The sequence below is a fragment of the Didymella exigua genome (genome assembly GCF_010094145.1).
Source record: "Didymella exigua CBS 183.55 unplaced genomic scaffold M421scaffold_25, whole genome shotgun sequence".
NCBI lineage: Eukaryota > Fungi > Ascomycota > Dothideomycetes > Pleosporales > Didymellaceae > Didymella > Didymella exigua.
In genome coordinates, this window is record NW_022984799.1 from 218,081 (window position 1) to 235,185 (window position 17,105).

Genomic DNA, 17,105 nt, shown 5'->3' on the forward strand with positions numbered 1-17,105 from the left:
CAGCTTTCTGACCTTCTAGCCAGGATGCGAAGCTCTTTGCGTTCTTGAAGCTTGGAGTGCAGCTCATGACTGCAATCTTATGAGCCCCTTATTGGCGACTTGAATGACTTTGGCTGATGGGTATTGCAGCTTCACCTGGGCAAACAAACTCTGCGCCGGCGACAACGAAGAGCGCGCCATTGTTATCAGTAACGTTCACAGCTTTCAATAATTACTCGCAGTCTGGCTCTCGATCGTGATCTTTCTGCAAACCGTGGCGCCTACGTTCCGCCGCAGTTCCCCTGGCACCTTTGGTCTAGTGGTTGCTGCGCTCAATTCCACTACGGTTGTTGTCATGTTCCCGGACATGTACCAGATCGTCGCGAACGTCGTCACAGCAGCACTACATGGATCAGTAAAACTCCATCACTCAAATCAGCAACAACATACCAAAGCCCACTAGCCATAAAGACACTCAACACCCATTTTGTACTCATCTCCATCTTCATGCGCCAAACTATGTAATAATGTAAGTCGGAAGGCCTGCGGTGATCAGATCCATAGCCGCATTCCAACTGGCCTAGATCCTGCCACCGAAGTTCCACACAGCATGACTAACACAACTCCCCGGAACCTCTTGTTTCCAACTCTTCTTCCTAGGCGTGCATTGACTAAGAAGAATGCCGATCATGAAGATATTGACGCCGATCATCACCGCAGTGACGCCGTACAAGAGCCACAGGTGGCCCTTCTTCGCACTACTACCCAGCAAACGGACAAGGAAAAGGTCTAAGTCTTGCGCATTTACAACTTATCGTGAGCATCGAGCGCTTGTGTTCGTTCGAGTAGAATAAGAAAAAAAGATAGCGAAGTAGAGAGATCAAGACGGAATTTCTCTGCGATATGCAGTGCACAGAAATGTAAGGGCAAACGGAATGGCCTGGCGGGTACGTGAAAGCACAAGGTACCAGACATAACGAGAAATCTCTGCAATGAAAATGTCGTTCGTCAGACTAGTCATTGACCTTTAATGACCACTACTCGCATTTCGATCCCGTACATGCTCCTCAAATGCGCCATCATCCAGCTTGTCCATAGGTTTTGCGTGAATCCTGGGAGGTGTGCTGCTACTCCCAGAATTAGACTCAGAAGAGTTGCCGAAGCCCATTGCACCAAAGACAGCAGACATCGATTGCGTAAGAGTGTTCACTGCTGTACTGAGTGTGGATTTGCTGTCATCGTCTCTGGTATACGACTTCGGTGCCTTGAAACCTGGTGGCTCCTGAAATGATGGTGCTCGGTTGCCACCTAGAATATCTCGTTGCGTGCTCTTCGGTCTGGGCTTCTGTATTTGTATGTCCGTATCCTGCCTTGTTTCAATTCCAGTCGTCTGGCCTTCGTTGATGCCTGTCCCACTGTTCTCTTGTTCGCCATTTCTTAGCGTCTCCTCGAGCTCCTTCCCGAACAACAACTTAAAGAGTACCACAAACACGACCTCGTCACTTTCCCGATTCTTCAACACGAACCTCAGATGATGCGTCTTCTCATCCATATACTTCGCCACACTAATCGAGAAGCCCGGTAACCTGAGCGAGAAGTTCGAGAAGTCAAGGTGCGCATTGAAAAAGTCCGCATGATACAGCCTCCCCTTCTCAAACGTGAACGCTCCCAACTCCTTCTGATCAAGAAAGAATCTTCGCCTCGCTCTCCAAGCCGACGGAATGCTCTGTTCAGAACGCACGGACGCACCTGATAGCACCGCACCTTCTTCCACTACGCCGTCATTATCGTCTAGTAGCTTCAGCTGCTCGTCTGCGCTTTGTTCGTCGACCTTTCCGCCGATGCGCAGGGTGAAACAACTGCTCAGCATAGGTCCATAGAGGTACGGTTCGTTGCAGAAGGGGTCAGCGTAGAGCCCCGGATCTAGCACTGTCGTTGCGATCTTGACGGCTGTCTTGGTGCCGGGCGGCAAACGATCACGCACGGAGTGGCTAAAGTCGAAGCCCATGATCAGATCCGTACCGCAGATGTCGCGTTTGGGGGTGAAGGACCATGAGATTGAGTAGCGATCCGAGGGGTGCAAGGGATGGTTGAAGTAGGGACAGTTCTTGGGTGCATCTTTGGGGAGGCCGTGGTAGTCTTTTATCCGGACGCGGAGGTAGGATGTTGCGAGGTCGTTGTCTACTTTTTGGACTTCTAAGCTGTTAACGGATACTTGAGTATGGGTGTTAGGGTCGTAGGACGGGCCTGCAGTCACTGTGATCGGCTGATTAGATGCTTGATGGCAGATCTATAACAGGTGTAAACGAACCTTGGAGCAGGTATTTGTCGCGATCCTCAGGGTTCACAACCGGTCCAGAGCCTCCCAGCAGTCCCATCTTGAAATTTCGGTATGATACAAGAGTTGAGACCGAAAGATAGAGGTCAGTTGTGATTGGCACTCAAGGTAGGCTCAAAGAAGCCTGAGATGCAGGTGGACTTAGACTTAGACTTGAGATCGAAGTGAAGCAATGCGCAAGCCTCGACAGGCCACTTGAAGTGGCAGCCACAGGAGTCTACGCAAGCCATTCCTATGGGGTAACAGAATTGACGCTGGGCCAGGTAGTGCATCTAGATGCATGACGTCGTGATGTTCCGGTTGTGACCAATCATCGGCTTCCGGTGTCACAGTCCAAGCGTACGCGTCGCCAGTACCGTTGCAGGAACGATCGATATCGAGGAGGTACGTACCGGTACGTCTTGTTCGTACAACACTGATGTTTAGAAACGAACGCGCTCAGACTGTGCATTCGATGGGTATTCTAAGTACAAGTTTTGACGTCTAGTTCTTTTTGTGCTCTACGAACGCCGCCTCGTTGGCAAATGCTTTCTTGTTCACAACCTGATCTCTGATCAATCGTCAGTCCCACATCAGACGGCTCTAAATCCTTCAAGGAAGCTAGAGTGAAATGATCCCAAGACGGCAAAATTGAAAGACGAAAATGAGTCTTACACAAATTTATCTCCCTTACACTCTTGTGATGTACAGGTCTATATCAAGATATCGTAACGAAAGAATTAATGTAAGAAGTATAAAGCACTCACTTCTTGCCCCTTCCACCGAAGCCCCAGCGAATCTGGTTTGCCCAGCGACCTTCTACGCCGAGGTCGTCAGCGAACTGCCAGACAAGACCGGGGTTCTTCTGGAACATGCGGCCAACGAAAACAACATCCAGGTTGTCATCCTCAAGGTAGCCGTTGGCCTGCTTGCCATTGGTGATGGAACCGACGGTACCAACGAGCATCTTACCGCCGACCTTGTCCTTGACAGCCTTGGCAAAGGGCTCCTGGTAGCCAGGACCGCCGTGGATGTGCTGCTTCTCGTGGAGACCTCCGGATGAAACATCGAGAAGATCGACACCGTGCTCAGCAAGCTGCTCAGAGAGCTTGACGGTCTGCTCAACAGTCCAGCCCTCAATCCCGGCCTCCTCAAGCCAATCGGTAGCACTGATGCGGAGGAGAAGGGGCATATCCTTGGGGATGGTGGCGCGAGCCAAGTCAACGATCTCAAGAGTTAGACGGGTACGGTTCTCGAAAGAGCCACCATACTTGTCCGTGCGCTTGTTAGAAGCGGGCGACAGGAAAGAATGAAGGAGATAGCCATGAGCATTGTGGATCTCAATAAAGTCGAAGCCGATGGACATAGCTCGCTCAATGGCAGCCTTGAAGTCCCTCTTCAGCTGCTCGATATCATCCAGGGTCATCTCCTTGGGCTGGCAGTGGTTGTTGTTGAATGCGATAGCGGAAGGTGCTTGGACGTTGTCGGGCCAGCCATTCAAGTCTTTTCCTGCAATGTCGCCCTTGCTCAGCCACGGCGCGACTGTGCTAGCCTTGCGTCCAGCGTGTGCAAGCTGGATACCGATTTTCTGGCTTTGGCTGTGAGCAAACTCAACAATTCTGCGAAGGGGCTCCTTCTGGGAATCTTTCCACAGACCAACGTCCTCCGGAGTGATGCGTCCGTTGAACTGAACAGCGGTAGCTTCGACCATGGTCAGACCAGGGCCACGCTGGAGGATTCCACCCAAGTGAGTGAGCTGCCAGTCCGTGGCATGACCGTCCTGGGACGAGTACTGACAAAGCGGCGAAAGAGCGATGCGGTTCTGCATCTGAAGTCCACGGATCTTCAGGGGCTGGAAGAGCTTGGGGATCTTTGAGCTGCCATCGGTCATACCAAGGGCAGTACCAGCTGGAGGATCCTGGAGGGGTGTGAAGTACGAGACCTGCATTCGTCAGTATGGTCACTAGAATTTTTTGAGTTGCGCTTATACTCCAGGAGCTGCAATGTTTTTCAGGTGATCCTCAGTTGGGATGTCCTTGGGAATAGCATGGTGAGAGTGGGGTTTATCGGTGTATGCTTCAGCACCCATTTTGACGGTTAATTTAGCTTTTGGGAGAAGTGAGTAGTAAAGAAGTCACGACTTCAATTGACGTCGAACTGAAAAATGGAAGGATTTTGAGCCATTTATACTCACTCCCCACTCCTCGAAAGTACCGTTTGGGTGACGTGAATAGCGTAGTGTAGTCAGCAATAACAGCCCCGCAGACGTCACATCCACCAAGGGATCAATTTGTAGTCGTTGATTTGTAAGGCGCCACCAAGGCAGATCGCACCATTAACGTGCGACAATATAGCCGGCACTCCGCGAATAACAGGGAGATTGCAATAGGAGATGCATGTATATCGACCGTGATGTTCTGCAGAAGTGGGCACACAATACCGAGCGAGCGGCTGCAGCCTGCATGGCGGCTTACATCTGCTGACCTGCAGTCGCGTACCCAAATATTTGATTGTGTAGCCGCAGTATGTTCGGTACTAGCAAGGACATCTCATGCTTCCTCAACCTCAGTCAATGCATAGATGTAGACCTGATGCATACTGACCTCGCACACATGGCTCTGCCAGCTCACACGTCAGCCACCCAAGCTGCCCATTATGCCCCCCAACGCATCTCTACAGATTTATTTGCAGTATTTCTAAATGGTCCGCTTGGTGCAAGCGTGTGAGGTGTTGAGGTTTGGCCGCCGATTTTGCATGAGCAGCGGGGAGTGCCGGCAAAGATCTGTTCGGCAAGCCTGCTCCACTTCCGCAAGCAGTTTGTCAGCGAGCCGCTTCAGTGAGAGCAGCCTCATGCACGACAACCTTCAAGTAGGTGATGCCAGGAACCTCAACATATATCAGTTGAACATGCGATACTAGCATATTGTGATTTATGAACAGTGACCGCATGTGGGATTGGCGCCGTGCGGTCTGCGGCGACTTTCTTGCATTGTAAGATGCACAAAGGAGAGGCTCGTTTGAAAGAAGATGTTCTATATCCGCAGCCTTGCGGTGAATGCAGAATGATCTCGTCGATGAAGCCTGAGGCTCCAAGTCTCGCAATCAGCATTGCCCAGCACCGTCTACCAAGACACTAGTGCCGTATTCGATACTTTAAATTGCGTTCCAAATCGAGTATACCAAGAGCTGTTGCGCCGAGTTGGACCCCGTCCTGCGATGCGGAAAACGATGCTGTCATGCACAGCACTCGGTCCAGGAAGTGGGCCGAAACGAAGCCGGGGCGACTCACAGGCATCGAAAACGCCAACCTTCTAGTGCCGTCGTCGAACTCGACAGTGGAGATTCCTAACGTGGTAATTTTGCTGGTGTTGGGGGCATGGTTTGCATGCAATGCAGTGTGGAGATGTGCTGTTCCAGACGGGCGTTGCATGGACGCCATGTCTCAAGGCTGAAGACTACGGCAACAGTAGAAAGCTACCATCTCCTTGACGACCGCCGCTGCAGTGTGCACCGTGATAACACATCTTATTATAACCCACTCAATGGTGACCCCTGTTCACAAGTTGTTCAACGACAGTGTACGAAGTCGAAGTGTGAGCCGTGACCACTCAAGTGCGCTGTAAGTACGGAAATAAGCCAGCAAAGGATTCTCACGATGCCAATATTTAGTGCCGTGATCTATACTGACGAAAAATTCCGCTTTGAGTATGCTGACGACGATACGAGAAGGCCAGGCGCAGGGACAAGCATTGCAAAGGCCTGGGGATTGCTGTGCGATGTGATATGGCGGTGACAAGGGAACGCTGCAGAAGAACGACCGACGGACTGACGAAAATGCCGTCACTACATGTAGGCTTCAAGATCTCTACATCAACACAGAGAACAATGAAGAGCTTTATACAGGAAGATCGAAATGGCAGGAGAGGGATCAGGAAAACGATCCGGGAGTGCATGAGCATAGGCACGGGCTACAGCAACCTTTGCGGAATGTCAAAACACTAACAGCACCTCCGAACCTCACCGCCGTCCGCCAAGCATGACAACGAAGAGCAATGGATACCTTCCGACCCTCCTCAATAAATGAGACGACGTTCAGAGTCATACTCAACCGTGATCACGGCGGCTACCCTAGATTTAATGAGGAGACGTTGCTGGTTACAAGACGGAGCATTCATTGAAGGCTCGTTTTGATTGGCGGGATCGCCGCAAATGGCAATGTTCCGCACAACAGCGACAAGGTTCCGGAAAGGCCACCTTGACGTCCTGACGACAGGTGAGGCTGATCACTAGCGCAGGGTGCCCACACAGTAGGCTGCTGATGGGAGACTAGTTGTCTTGCATGCAGTGCACTGAGTGAAGCATCCGGCACTGAATAGGCTCTGAGCCTCTGACCATGCCAAAGGACAAATATTGCTGGTGCCAGAGTCAAATGCTTGAATATTGTGGCTTTCCGTGATGCATACAACACGTGCGTGCAGTACCACGGACTACGAACGTAGTAGAAAATTCGAGCATCGCGCATAGTGAAACTACACGTGTCCTGTACCAATGGAGATTGAGATCGAGCGAAATTAAGGCTGCGATGTGCGGGCGACTCCAGGTTGACACAGTTGAACAATGCCGGAGTGGCGACGCTAGCGCCAAAAGGGGAAGCGGTGAGGCATGCGAAGCTCGTTAACACCAGCTGTTCACTTCGAAAGTTGTATAGACCCGGTCCACATATAACGCTTGCCCACCGCCAACTTTGCCTTCTGCTTCCTCCATTCCACTTCGACAGTCAACTTCAACTGGCTTGTCTTTCTTTCTTTGTTAGATACCCGGAGTCTTCTCTACTCCACCACACCACGCAGCGAGCTTCACCAGACTCGCACCCCGCGCACGCCTGCGTTCATTGAAGCTACTCACAGGCTCTACACACACCACATCTACAATGGCGCGCAGCTCACGGAGCGCCAGCAAGCGCTCCACATGGAGCATTGCTTTCTACCTTCTCATGGTCCTCGTCGCTGGCTTGATGCTCGCGAAGACAGCTCGCGCTGAGGACCAGGAGCCCCTCGCCGAGGACAGCAACGCTGTCTCCGGACCCGTCATCGGTATCGATCTTGGAACAACCTACTCTTGTGTTGGTATCATGAAGAATGGAAAGGTCGAGATCATGGTCAACGATCAGGGTAAGTGTGCTGCTGCTCTCTGCCATTGAACAGCGACTGACAAGTGTCTTCTACAGGTAACCGTATCACACCTTCTTGGGTCGCTTTCACCGACGAGGAGCGCCTCGTTGGCGACGCGGCCAAGAACCAGTTCGCTAGCAACCCTCACAACACCGTCTTCGACATCGTAAGTTGAACGCCTCGCCTTCAGATCCCACAGTGCACTGACAACCTCTGCAGAAGCGTCTCATCGGCCAGAGGTTCAATGACAAGTCCGTCCAGAACGACATCAAGCACTTCCCCTTCAAGGTCGTCAACAAGGGTGGACAACCCCGCGTCAGCGTCGAGGTCCATAAGGAGCAGACAACATTCACACCCGAAGAGATCTCGGCTATGGTTCTTGGCAAGATGAAGGAGGTCGCTGAGAGCTACCTCGGCGAGCCCGTCAAGAACGCCGTTGTGACTGTTCCAGCCTACTTCAACGATGCTCAGCGCGCTGCCACAAAGGACGCCGGAACTATCGCCGGTCTTAACGTTCTCCGTGTCGTTAACGAGCCCACCGCTGCTGCTCTTGCCTACGGTCTCGACAAGACTGACCAGAAGGAGCGCCAGGTTCTTGTCTACGATCTTGGTGGTGGTACTTTCGACGTCTCCATCCTCACCATTGAGGAGGGCGTCTTCGAGGTCCAGTCTACCGCTGGTGACACTCACCTTGGTGGTGAAGATTTCGACAACCGTGTCATCAGCTACTTCGCCAAGAAGTACAACAAGGAGAACGATGTCGACATCACCAAGGACGCTAAGACCATGGGCAAGCTCAAGCGCGAGGTCGAGAAGGCCAAGCGTACTCTCTCCTCCCAGAAGACCACCAAGATCGAAATCGAATCTTTCCACAAGGGTAACGACTTCTCCGAGACCCTCACTCGCGCCAAGTTTGAGGAGCTGAACAACGATCTCTTCAAGAAGACACTCAAGCCTGTTGAGCAGGTTCTCAAGGACGCCAAGATGAAGAAGAGCGACATCGATGACATTGTTCTTGTTGGTGGTTCTACTCGTATTCCCAAGGTTCAGCAGATGCTCGAGGAGTACTTCGGAAAGAAGGCTCGCAAGGACGTCAACCCCGATGAGGCTGTTGCTTTTGGTGCCGCCGTCCAGGGTGGAATTCTCGCCGGTGACGCCAGCACTGAGGAGCTCATCCTTATGGACGTCAACCCGCTTACCCTCGGTATCGAGACCACCGGTGGTGTTATGACCCACCTCATCAAGCGTGGTACCACCATCCCTACCAAGAAGAGCCAAATCTTCTCTACTGCCGCTGACAACCAGCCCGTCGTCCTTATTCAGGTCTTCGAGGGTGAGCGTTCCATGACCAAGGACAACAACAACCTCGGCAAGTTTGAGCTTACCAATATTCCGTAAGTTGCACATAGCTTCATGTTCCGCTAAGATCAATGCTGACAAGGTTCACAGTCCTGCTCCCCGTGGCGTTCCCCAGATCGAGGTCACCTTCGAGCTCGATGCCAACGGTATCCTCAAGGTCTCTGCCGTTGACAAGGGCACTGGCAAGGGTGAGAGCATCACCATCACCAACGACAAGGGCCGTCTTTCGACTGAGGACATTGAGCGAATGGTTGAGGAGGCCGAGAAGTACGCCGAGGAGGACAAGGCCAACCGTGAGCGCATCGAGTCCCGCAACAAGCTCGAGAACTACGCCTACAGCCTCAAGAACCAGGTCAACGACAAGGAGGGTCTTGGCGGCAAGATCGAGGAAGATGACAAGGAGTCTCTTCTCGAGGCCGTCAAAGAGACCCAGGACTGGCTCGATGAGAACTCCGCTGAGGCCCAGGCTGAGGACTTCGATGAGCAGTTCCAGAAGCTGTCCGACGTCGCTTACCCCATCACTTCCAAGCTTTACGGCTCGGCTGGCGGCGCTGGTGACGACGAGGAGCCCGGTCACGATGAGTTGTAGAGCGATGAAATGTAGGTGGCGACGCGGAAAAGTTGACCGGAATTACCTTGGGCAGCCTTTGGCTTGCCATCTATGAGTAGCATTCCTGTCACTGTTACATCATCAACGGTTTAGACATGTATGGGTTTGTCTCCAGTCTATTTACGATGAAATCTTTGAATTAACGAACATGAACAAACGTACAATCCGCTGCATTCCGTGCTGTGATGTGCTGTGCCATGCATGCCATGTATGCAAGGTGCTCCTGGTATGCGAAAGTGTATCCGAATATCCATAGCCCAGCTTTAACTCGCGAGCTCTTGCCATCGCGCCCTTCATAGCCGTGGCTCACAGCTGCAAATTGCCCGCTCCCACTCCTCTGCTAGCTTACCGTCACTTGCAGGTCGATGTTTGTGGCGCTCCAGCACTGCAGCACCCCACAATGTTCTCTCTGCAATGTCACTATTCCGTTCCTTCCTCAAGTGCACGTCTCCCTTTTAATTCCACCTCGCTCAACATCCTTGTTCTGCTCTTGACCTCACCTTCGATGCGTCAGTCACTGCTGCTTCAGCATCGGTTATTGCGTTCCACGCCGTTGCTACGCCTAATCGAAACTGCATCTCCGTCCACGATGTCCGCCACCACCCCCTACGTCACGGACTCAAAAGCTCGACGGAGATTGGCATAACCAGCCAGAGTCCTCAGGCACCCTCAAACGACTCAACTCGACGACATATTGCGACTCTTGTTCCTCTTGCTCCGCCCTGCCACAACACATGTCACACAGTCAATTCGAACAGTCCCTCTCTGTACAAGCAACGCCAGTCCGCAGCTCTGCGGAGCCCGACCACGAGAACATAGTGTTCTCTTCCCATACGACCGCATGTAACATATTATGACATGATCCGCAGCGTGCGTCGACACCGACCATCGCAGTGATCCACTGTACGGTCAACGCTGGACTGATTGACTACAACCCCTGCCTTTGGAAGCGCGTTGTGCAGGTATGGCTCCTCAAAGACCCTCAAGACACCGCCGTGTCTCATACTCCCACTTCACGCAGATCCAAATCACTGACATTTCACAAACAGGTGAGAACAACGTCATGTATCTTTGAATCTTCCGTATTTACTAACAATAGACAGTTATACAGAACACACGTCGGCCACTAAGAGTCCGGATGCGAGAACCTCGTCCACAATGTACTACGTCGGATGACCATAGGTCGTAAGAGTATCCTGGGAGATGCGACAATATCAGAAAATCGCCATGGGCCAGGAGTATCCAGAGCTGATGTAGATGGACGGGGAATATGAGGAAAAAATGTGCACGAAGAAACCCAAAAGACACGACGCCGACCTGAGAAGGACAACGCAACGCTTAAGAGAAGGAAACCTTGACGGTCTCACTGGAGGAGCCCATGGCGCAACCGCCACCGGTACCGGCCATGACAGTGTCGTAGCCACCGCCGCCGCCAGAAGAGGCACCGCACTCGAACAGATCGTAGTCGGTTCCGCTCTCGCAAGAGTCGGGGGTGACACCGTTCTTCTCCTTGCACTTGAAGACGCAGGTGTTCATGTCAGAGACACACTTGGAGCCCTTGGAGCTGATGGTGCGGCCCTTCATGTTGACATTGCGGGAGACATCGAAAGCACCGGACTGGCCGAAGGTGACCTCCCACCAAGTCTGGTCGAGACCACCGAAGTTGGCAAGCTTCGTGGAGCTGAAGGCAGGAGCGCAAGCAGCGGGAACGTTAGCAGCGAAAGAGACAACGGTCTTCTCGCCAGACTTGAGACCAACGGAAATCTCAGGCTGGTTGACATTCAGAGACATGCCAGAGAAGCCATTGGCCTTCCAGCAGAAGATTACAGCATCCTCGTTGGCGTCGTTGGTGAACTCAGCCTTCCAGGCGCTGTCGTCGCCGATCCAGATGCCACCGTTGCTGGACTTGTCGTTCTTTCCGGTGGAGACGATGCCGAGCGACTTAACGATAGACGCAACACCTTCGAGAAGATCAGAGACCACGTCGCCAAGGTCGCTAGACGATGAAGAAGACGTGGTGGCGGCGGGAGCGCTGGAAGTGGCGGCGGGAGCGCTAGAAGTGGCGGTGGCAGTGCTGGAAGAGGGAGTAGCAGAGGTCTTGATCTCCTGAACCTTGACGGCAGGAGTGGAGCTAGTAGGTGTCGCAGTGGAGGTGTCCTGATCGACGGAAGCGACGGTATAGGTGGCCTGAGCGGTGGGGGTAGGGGTCGGAGTGGGCGAGTTGAAGACGGAGCTCCAGTTGACCTTGTCCCAGTCGACGTCGTTCAGGTCGTAAGCAACGGCCTTCCAGTTGACATCGTTGGCAGCAGAGCGCTTAGCATCACTACGGTCCGTTAGTGTTGATCTCCTGCGCGTTATACGAGCGAGCCACTTACGCCTGACGCCTGCTGTGGAAGCTTGCGTGACGGTTGTGGTGGTTGGCAGCGGCGGCCTGACCGACAGCGAGGGTGCTCAACACCAGGGCAGAGGAGTAACGCATTTCGATATGTGGTTTTGCTGGGTGTTTGCTGGTGCAGTTGGATATTTGTGTGCGGCAGATGGGTCGTAACGTCGTTCACCGGCGGTTATGAGTAGGTCTGGTTGGTGAATGAGTGACTGGGAGCTAACAGCAATACCGGCGTGAAGGAGTGAACGCGCGAAATTGGCTGTTGTCAAAAGAGGGACAATACGGTATGATATACTCGGTGAAGGTGGAGAAGCGAAGAAGAAGAGCGGCGACGCGCAGGAGGTAGCCAGCCGGAGCCCCTGCTTGTTGGGTTGGTGGGCCCAGCGCACCGCCTACGGCCTCGACGGGAGCTCATCTCCTGTGTCTTTCACCCCCTACCCGACAAGGAAAGGCGAGCGCGCAGGCAATGACCGTTGTCAAACTTGTCGGCCAATTGGGAGCGGTACCTGGATTGAGGAGCCAGGCACCCACGACGCTCATTGGCGTGCCTGGCTTAGCGACGGCTCGGCGCCCTGACGTTTCACTTATGCACACTGCACACACTGTAAACAGCATGCTGCACGTGTTGACCATCCATTGCCCAGCTGCAGGGGCAAAGCGCAAAAGATGTGAGCTGTCACAGGCGACCTACCAACAAAGCAGGGTGGCTTGCTGCCGGCCCTCTCCACGGCCTTTGTCGAGCTCACCACCAGCAAACAAAATGACGGCCGCGCAATTGCGATCTCCGCATCAGCGGACTAGGCGCCCTAGTTGGAGAAACACACATGCGTGTCCCTCGATCCTGGTCTTGTCGCCGAGGATACAAGTGGAGACTAAGTCTTCCAGAACGTCTTCACAAACAGCCGCGTCGGCGCTGCCTGCTCCACCGAATCGCGCACACCTCATTTCTCAACAACGATGGCTTCAGCGGCCACTGAGTTGTGAAGGTGCAGCACAACGCTCATAACCTGCGACAAGCAGTGCAGCACGACAACTGGACTGGTCCGTCTCAGCATAAATGTCCAACCGCCTCTCTTTTTGGGTGTCGTACAAGCTTAGAGCGGCGCAGTGCCTTCGTATACCGGACCACGCAATCACCACAGTAGAGTGACGCAAGCATCGCGTGCAACGTAGTCCAGCTATCCATCTCTCCACCGACACCCATCTGCAGCTGCGCAGTTTCTTGTCCACTCAGCGATCAGCAAAAAGTGCCGAACGGCCAAAACATTCTTGGAGCCCCAGTCCTGCCGCCAGCACGATAAGACCTTATCACAACGTGTCGTGAGCCGGGAATGCAGCAAGGAAAATCTGTAACCTTCCTCCTGCCAGTCAGATGCAGAAACAAGCTGACATTTGCGGGATCGTGGGAATTCAGCCGTGACGGCGCGGATGCCAATGCGACGTAGTGGGTTGTCGTTCGCTGATCTCGCGTCCAGAATCCCGGTCTGGCAACGACATGTAGGTGGTTTTCGCCCACTCGTCGAATTTCTCCTCTCTGTCCAATCACCACCTCTGCTACTCAGCAAGATTTTCTTTTGGCTTCTCTTTTTTTTCACATGAGCTCCGTCGGTGAGTCAACTCTTGGTTGGAAGAAATGCGCTTGTGAAGCGGCACACGATCTGATGTTGAGGATGAGCATTTCCACGGCTGCGCGCGGAAGGCCAGATCACTCGCACAGCGAAGTATCACAGACAGAGGCACAATGACATGAATGGGTCCATCAAGAAAGCCTGCGTGCTTACAAAAGACCTGCCAGCGCGCGGTAGTCTTGCAAAGTAGACGGGAAGTGGTCTCAACAGGGCCTGTCATCCGACTCGACAAAGTCTGTGCAAGTTCTGGATCGATTCAACTCATGCGCGCGCGCCACTTCGCTTGCACGATAAAGCAGCAACAACACACACCTGCTGAATACCTACTGTAGACTCGCCTCCACGGTGTTCGCAACATGCTCATTTATCGTGCATGTGCAGAATGCCGCAGCATGTTGATAAGCTGATTGCCATGGATGTAACCAGACTGCATGGCTATGCAACGGCCTGCTACAGGTTCGGTAGGTCTTTCAGTCGACAACTTGGCGAAGTTGGCTGCAGTGTTCAACCTTGCTCAGATCCCGATTGAAACCTCCCACCGAGGTCTTCCTCAATGCTCTCCATCAACCAAGCACGTAAATGCCTCCTCCATCCGTAGGTCAACCTCTTAGTAAACATGCCCACCGTCCACCTCATCTACCATGCAACACACTCCCTCGTGACGTGGAGCAGCAGAAATAGACCAGACTCTGCTGTGCGTCCACACTCATGGGCCCAAAAACAAACACAGACATACCTTAGCGTGCGAGGGCGAGAGCGAAGGCCTCAGGCCTCGCTGATGCAGCGTCTGCGAAACACGCGCTGCACCTGTCAGTGGCGGGATCGGCGCCACCTGGTCTGGGGCGAACGCCGAAGTTTGGACTGTGTTTGTCGATCACACACGTGAGGGGTTTGGCAGGGTGATCGCGTTCGCAGATTGGGTTATCGGGTCTTTGATTTCTTTGGTGCGGACACATAGTCGATGTTTGAGGAGCATTTCGCGTGAATATTGACGACGACCGGTATGCAGCTTTGATGGTGTTGTCTTAGTAGTGGGATGTGAGACGGGCAAACCCTGGATTTCGAGCTGTGCGACCACATGAGGCATCTCTTCCACAATGGCATGTGTGAGCACGTTAGCTGGCAATTTCACTTGCAGTGGGCGCATTAACAACAGCCGCTTGTTCACGCAGACATCGGTGAGAGTGCACAATTGAGCCCAGTTGCAAAGAATGAAAATGATAGCTTTCCATACGTCCTTCAGCTCATTTACACTATACACATACACATACAGTCACCTGTAGACGCCCTGCAATCCATATCACTCATCAAACGTCATTAAATCCCTTCAAACAGGTAAAGCAAAAAAAGTGAATGGACGTCCGAGACCAGCGGCAAGTGTGTCGTTGTGGGGTATCTCGAAACTATGAACAGAATAGAGGTCGTCAAGCCTGGTGGTCTCCTGATGACGTGTGAAGGGTCTGTGTCTAACAGGAATGAAGAGAACGCCGGTAGATGCAAATGCAGTAAATTGATTGGCAGGTTTGAGGGGCTCACCGACAGACTTAGTAGCCGTAATCGTTGTCGTAGCCTCTCTGGTTTGAAGGTGGGTACCCGGTGCTTGTAGGAGTGTACCTGCGGTCGACAGGCGTGTGGCTTCTAACAGCAGGGGTATAGCTCCTCTCTGCTGGTGTGTAGCTTCGCTCGCTGCCCAGATTCGACGGTGCATAACTCCTTTGCGGCGGAGTGTCCCATCCAGGTTGTTGGATCGGCGCGGTAGCACTGCGCTGCTGTACAGGGGGCGTAGAGCCGTTCACAGCCCTGTTTGGGAGAGGCTGTGAAGCTTCGCGTCGTTGTATCGCTGATTGCAGGCTCGCTGGAACGCCTGGCCGTGGAGGTGCAGTACCCGCTCGTGGAGGGGGAGCAGTGCCCGATCGAAAGGGCATGCTCGATGGCTGCGACATGGCTGGTGAGCCAGTGCGAAGTACGCCGGGGACTTGGGGAGGTCGGTACTCGTCCGAGCCGTTTGATTTCGAGTAGTAGTGGCGGGGACCATTGTCCTGGGGTGTGATATCAACGGGCGATAGTTCGTAGGCGGGGCCGGTCGCAGGCCCACGGTTGTTGTATGGCGAGAAAGCGGTGTAGGCTTGGGTCGGCTGTGCTCCGTAAGTATCGTCAAGAGGTGAGGCGAGATCGTGAGGAGGCGAGTAGCGCCCATTAGAGTTGTTCGTATCTACTTGTGGAAGGATCGGTCGCGGAGATGCTCTGCCTTGCGATGCAGGTGTGAAAGCATGAGCAGGCGGTGCGAGGGGAGGGTTTTCGTAGAAGTACGCATTCTGGTCCAGATGAGGTATAGGAGGCATGGGCGAAACCATACCCATATCACTTGCTTGATTAAGGAGCGGCGCATTCGAACCGTAGCTGGTAGTCGAGTAGCCTGTGTCCGAGCGGCTTGGTCCAGGTCTCTCGTTCAGCGTCGGCAAAGTAGGCTTCCTTACAACACCAGCTGAACTGTTGGTGGCTACGGTATTAGTGCGTGACAGAGGGTTTGAAGAGTAGGGTGGCAGCGACGTGACGGTGCTGAAGGTCTCAGATCGCTGAATGCCGTAGATGGATGCGCCGTCGTCTTCCTTGCCGACAAGACTAGGCAGAGTGGGCTTCGAGCTCGTCGAGTTGAATGTACCCTTCTTCATCGCCTTCTGCTCCTCTGCCTTGCGCTTCTGATCTTCCTTTTCGATCGCCTTCTTCATCTTTTTGCCAACTATACGAGACAAACGCGTCTCAACCTTGCGACGGCAATAGTTGGTCAAGCTGCCGTCTGAGCGTGGGATGTAGTGCCAGAGGAAGAAAATGTAGAAGATGCAAGAGATAATGATGCCCAGCGCTGCAATGACCCAGATGACAAGTGAAAACAACATAGTGAAGTAGACAATGGTCTCCTGTCTGTTGCCTGTCTCGATCATGGTCTTGATGTTCAGGAAGAACTGCTCAAAGGCTGAACGATCTTCGGACGCATGCTCGCCAACGGGCAGGAGCTGAGCCTGCATGACGGCGTACAAAGTCATAGCGTTGATTGCAATACGTGGTCCTTGAGCAACGATTACAATCAGTGCGCTCTTGAACTGGAAGTAGACGAAGAGAGCAATGTAGTTGGCCCCTTTCTTACTCTTCGTCAGCTCAGCGAAGACCAGGAAACGACGCCATCCTCGGCCGCTGCTGGTGAGCCTCATACTCTGCCATACAGCGGCCATTGGCTCGAGGTAGCATTCCGTGACACTGCCAGATCGCATGACATGGAATGCCCTGATGCCCCGGTAGACCAAGAACACATAGGAGATGATGATGGTAATAGCGAAGATCCACTTGGCGACTTCGAAAGGTACCTTAGGCTGGACCTGACTGGACCATTTATTGAATGCGAGGAGGTTGACGGCGGTGAAAGCGTCGGCAGCGTAGACGGCGCACGAGACGAAGACGAGGATCCAAAGCCAGGCATAGGAGAAGGGTGTCAAGCAGGACGTCGACCTAAAGTCTGAAAGGTTCTAGAGAGGTCAGTGCACTTGTTCAATGTTCCATCTACCCGACGTACGATGTAATCCCACTTCTGTTCGGCGGCCACATTCGCGAGGCCCTTCTCGCGGTCTCCGCAGCAGCCCATGGTTGGTGATGTTGGCGA

General features: G+C 53.2%; 7 protein-coding genes across 7 annotated transcripts; 2 read left to right on the forward strand and 5 right to left on the reverse strand.

Moving 5' to 3' along the window:
- Window positions 1-204: 204 nt before the first annotated feature.
- On the reverse strand, window positions 205-2,357 carry M421DRAFT_94327 (uncharacterized protein; the record flags this gene model as incomplete). The annotated part of the gene is made up of 4 exons (XM_033598198.1): window positions 205-382; window positions 430-566; window positions 1,040-2,256; window positions 2,291-2,357. The coding sequence occupies 4 exons, from the start codon at window positions 2,355-2,357 to the stop codon at window positions 205-207; spliced, it is 1,599 nt and encodes a 532-aa protein (XP_033446198.1).
- A 248-nt stretch (window positions 2,358-2,605) lies between these two features.
- M421DRAFT_227804 (FMN-linked oxidoreductase) lies at window positions 2,606-4,642 on the reverse strand. The gene is made up of 3 exons (XM_033588381.1): window positions 4,287-4,642; window positions 3,064-4,238; window positions 2,606-2,860 (listed from the first exon to the last, which is right to left on the reverse strand). Exons 1-3 carry the CDS (start codon window positions 4,383-4,385, stop codon window positions 2,854-2,856), a joined length of 1,281 nt encoding a protein of 426 aa, XP_033446199.1. The 5' UTR covers window positions 4,386-4,642; the 3' UTR covers window positions 2,606-2,853.
- Window positions 4,643-6,918: 2,276 nt separating this feature from the next.
- M421DRAFT_423229 (glucose-regulated protein) lies at window positions 6,919-9,755 on the forward strand. Its single transcript, XM_033593393.1, has 4 exons — window positions 6,919-7,467; window positions 7,524-7,633; window positions 7,687-8,861; window positions 8,917-9,755. Exons 1-4 carry the CDS (start codon window positions 7,227-7,229, stop codon window positions 9,413-9,415), a joined length of 2,025 nt encoding a protein of 674 aa, XP_033446200.1. The 5' UTR covers window positions 6,919-7,226; the 3' UTR covers window positions 9,416-9,755.
- Window positions 9,756-10,545: 790 nt separating this feature from the next.
- Window positions 10,546-12,049, reverse strand: M421DRAFT_423230 (uncharacterized protein). The gene is made up of 2 exons (XM_033593394.1): window positions 11,812-12,049; window positions 10,546-11,759 (listed from the first exon to the last, which is right to left on the reverse strand). The coding sequence occupies exons 1-2, from the start codon at window positions 11,913-11,915 to the stop codon at window positions 10,775-10,777; spliced, it is 1,089 nt and encodes a 362-aa protein (XP_033446201.1). The 5' UTR covers window positions 11,916-12,049; the 3' UTR covers window positions 10,546-10,774.
- Window positions 12,050-12,159: 110 nt separating this feature from the next.
- M421DRAFT_227927 (uncharacterized protein) lies at window positions 12,160-13,121 on the forward strand. The gene has a single exon (XM_033588382.1). The coding sequence runs from the start codon at window positions 12,289-12,291 to the stop codon at window positions 12,826-12,828; it is 540 nt and encodes a 179-aa protein (XP_033446202.1). The 5' UTR covers window positions 12,160-12,288; the 3' UTR covers window positions 12,829-13,121.
- On the reverse strand, window positions 12,791-13,110 carry M421DRAFT_423231 (uncharacterized protein). The gene has a single exon (XM_033593395.1). It carries the CDS (start codon window positions 13,024-13,026, stop codon window positions 12,871-12,873), a length of 156 nt encoding a protein of 51 aa, XP_033446203.1. The 5' UTR covers window positions 13,027-13,110; the 3' UTR covers window positions 12,791-12,870.
- A 1,873-nt stretch (window positions 13,122-14,994) lies between the features above and the next one.
- M421DRAFT_102810 (uncharacterized protein) lies at window positions 14,995-17,087 on the reverse strand (the record flags this gene model as incomplete). Its single annotated transcript, XM_033586830.1, has 2 exons — window positions 14,995-16,971; window positions 17,019-17,087. The coding sequence occupies 2 exons, from the start codon at window positions 17,085-17,087 to the stop codon at window positions 14,995-14,997; spliced, it is 2,046 nt and encodes a 681-aa protein (XP_033446204.1).
- Between the last annotated feature and the right edge of the window lie 18 nt (window positions 17,088-17,105).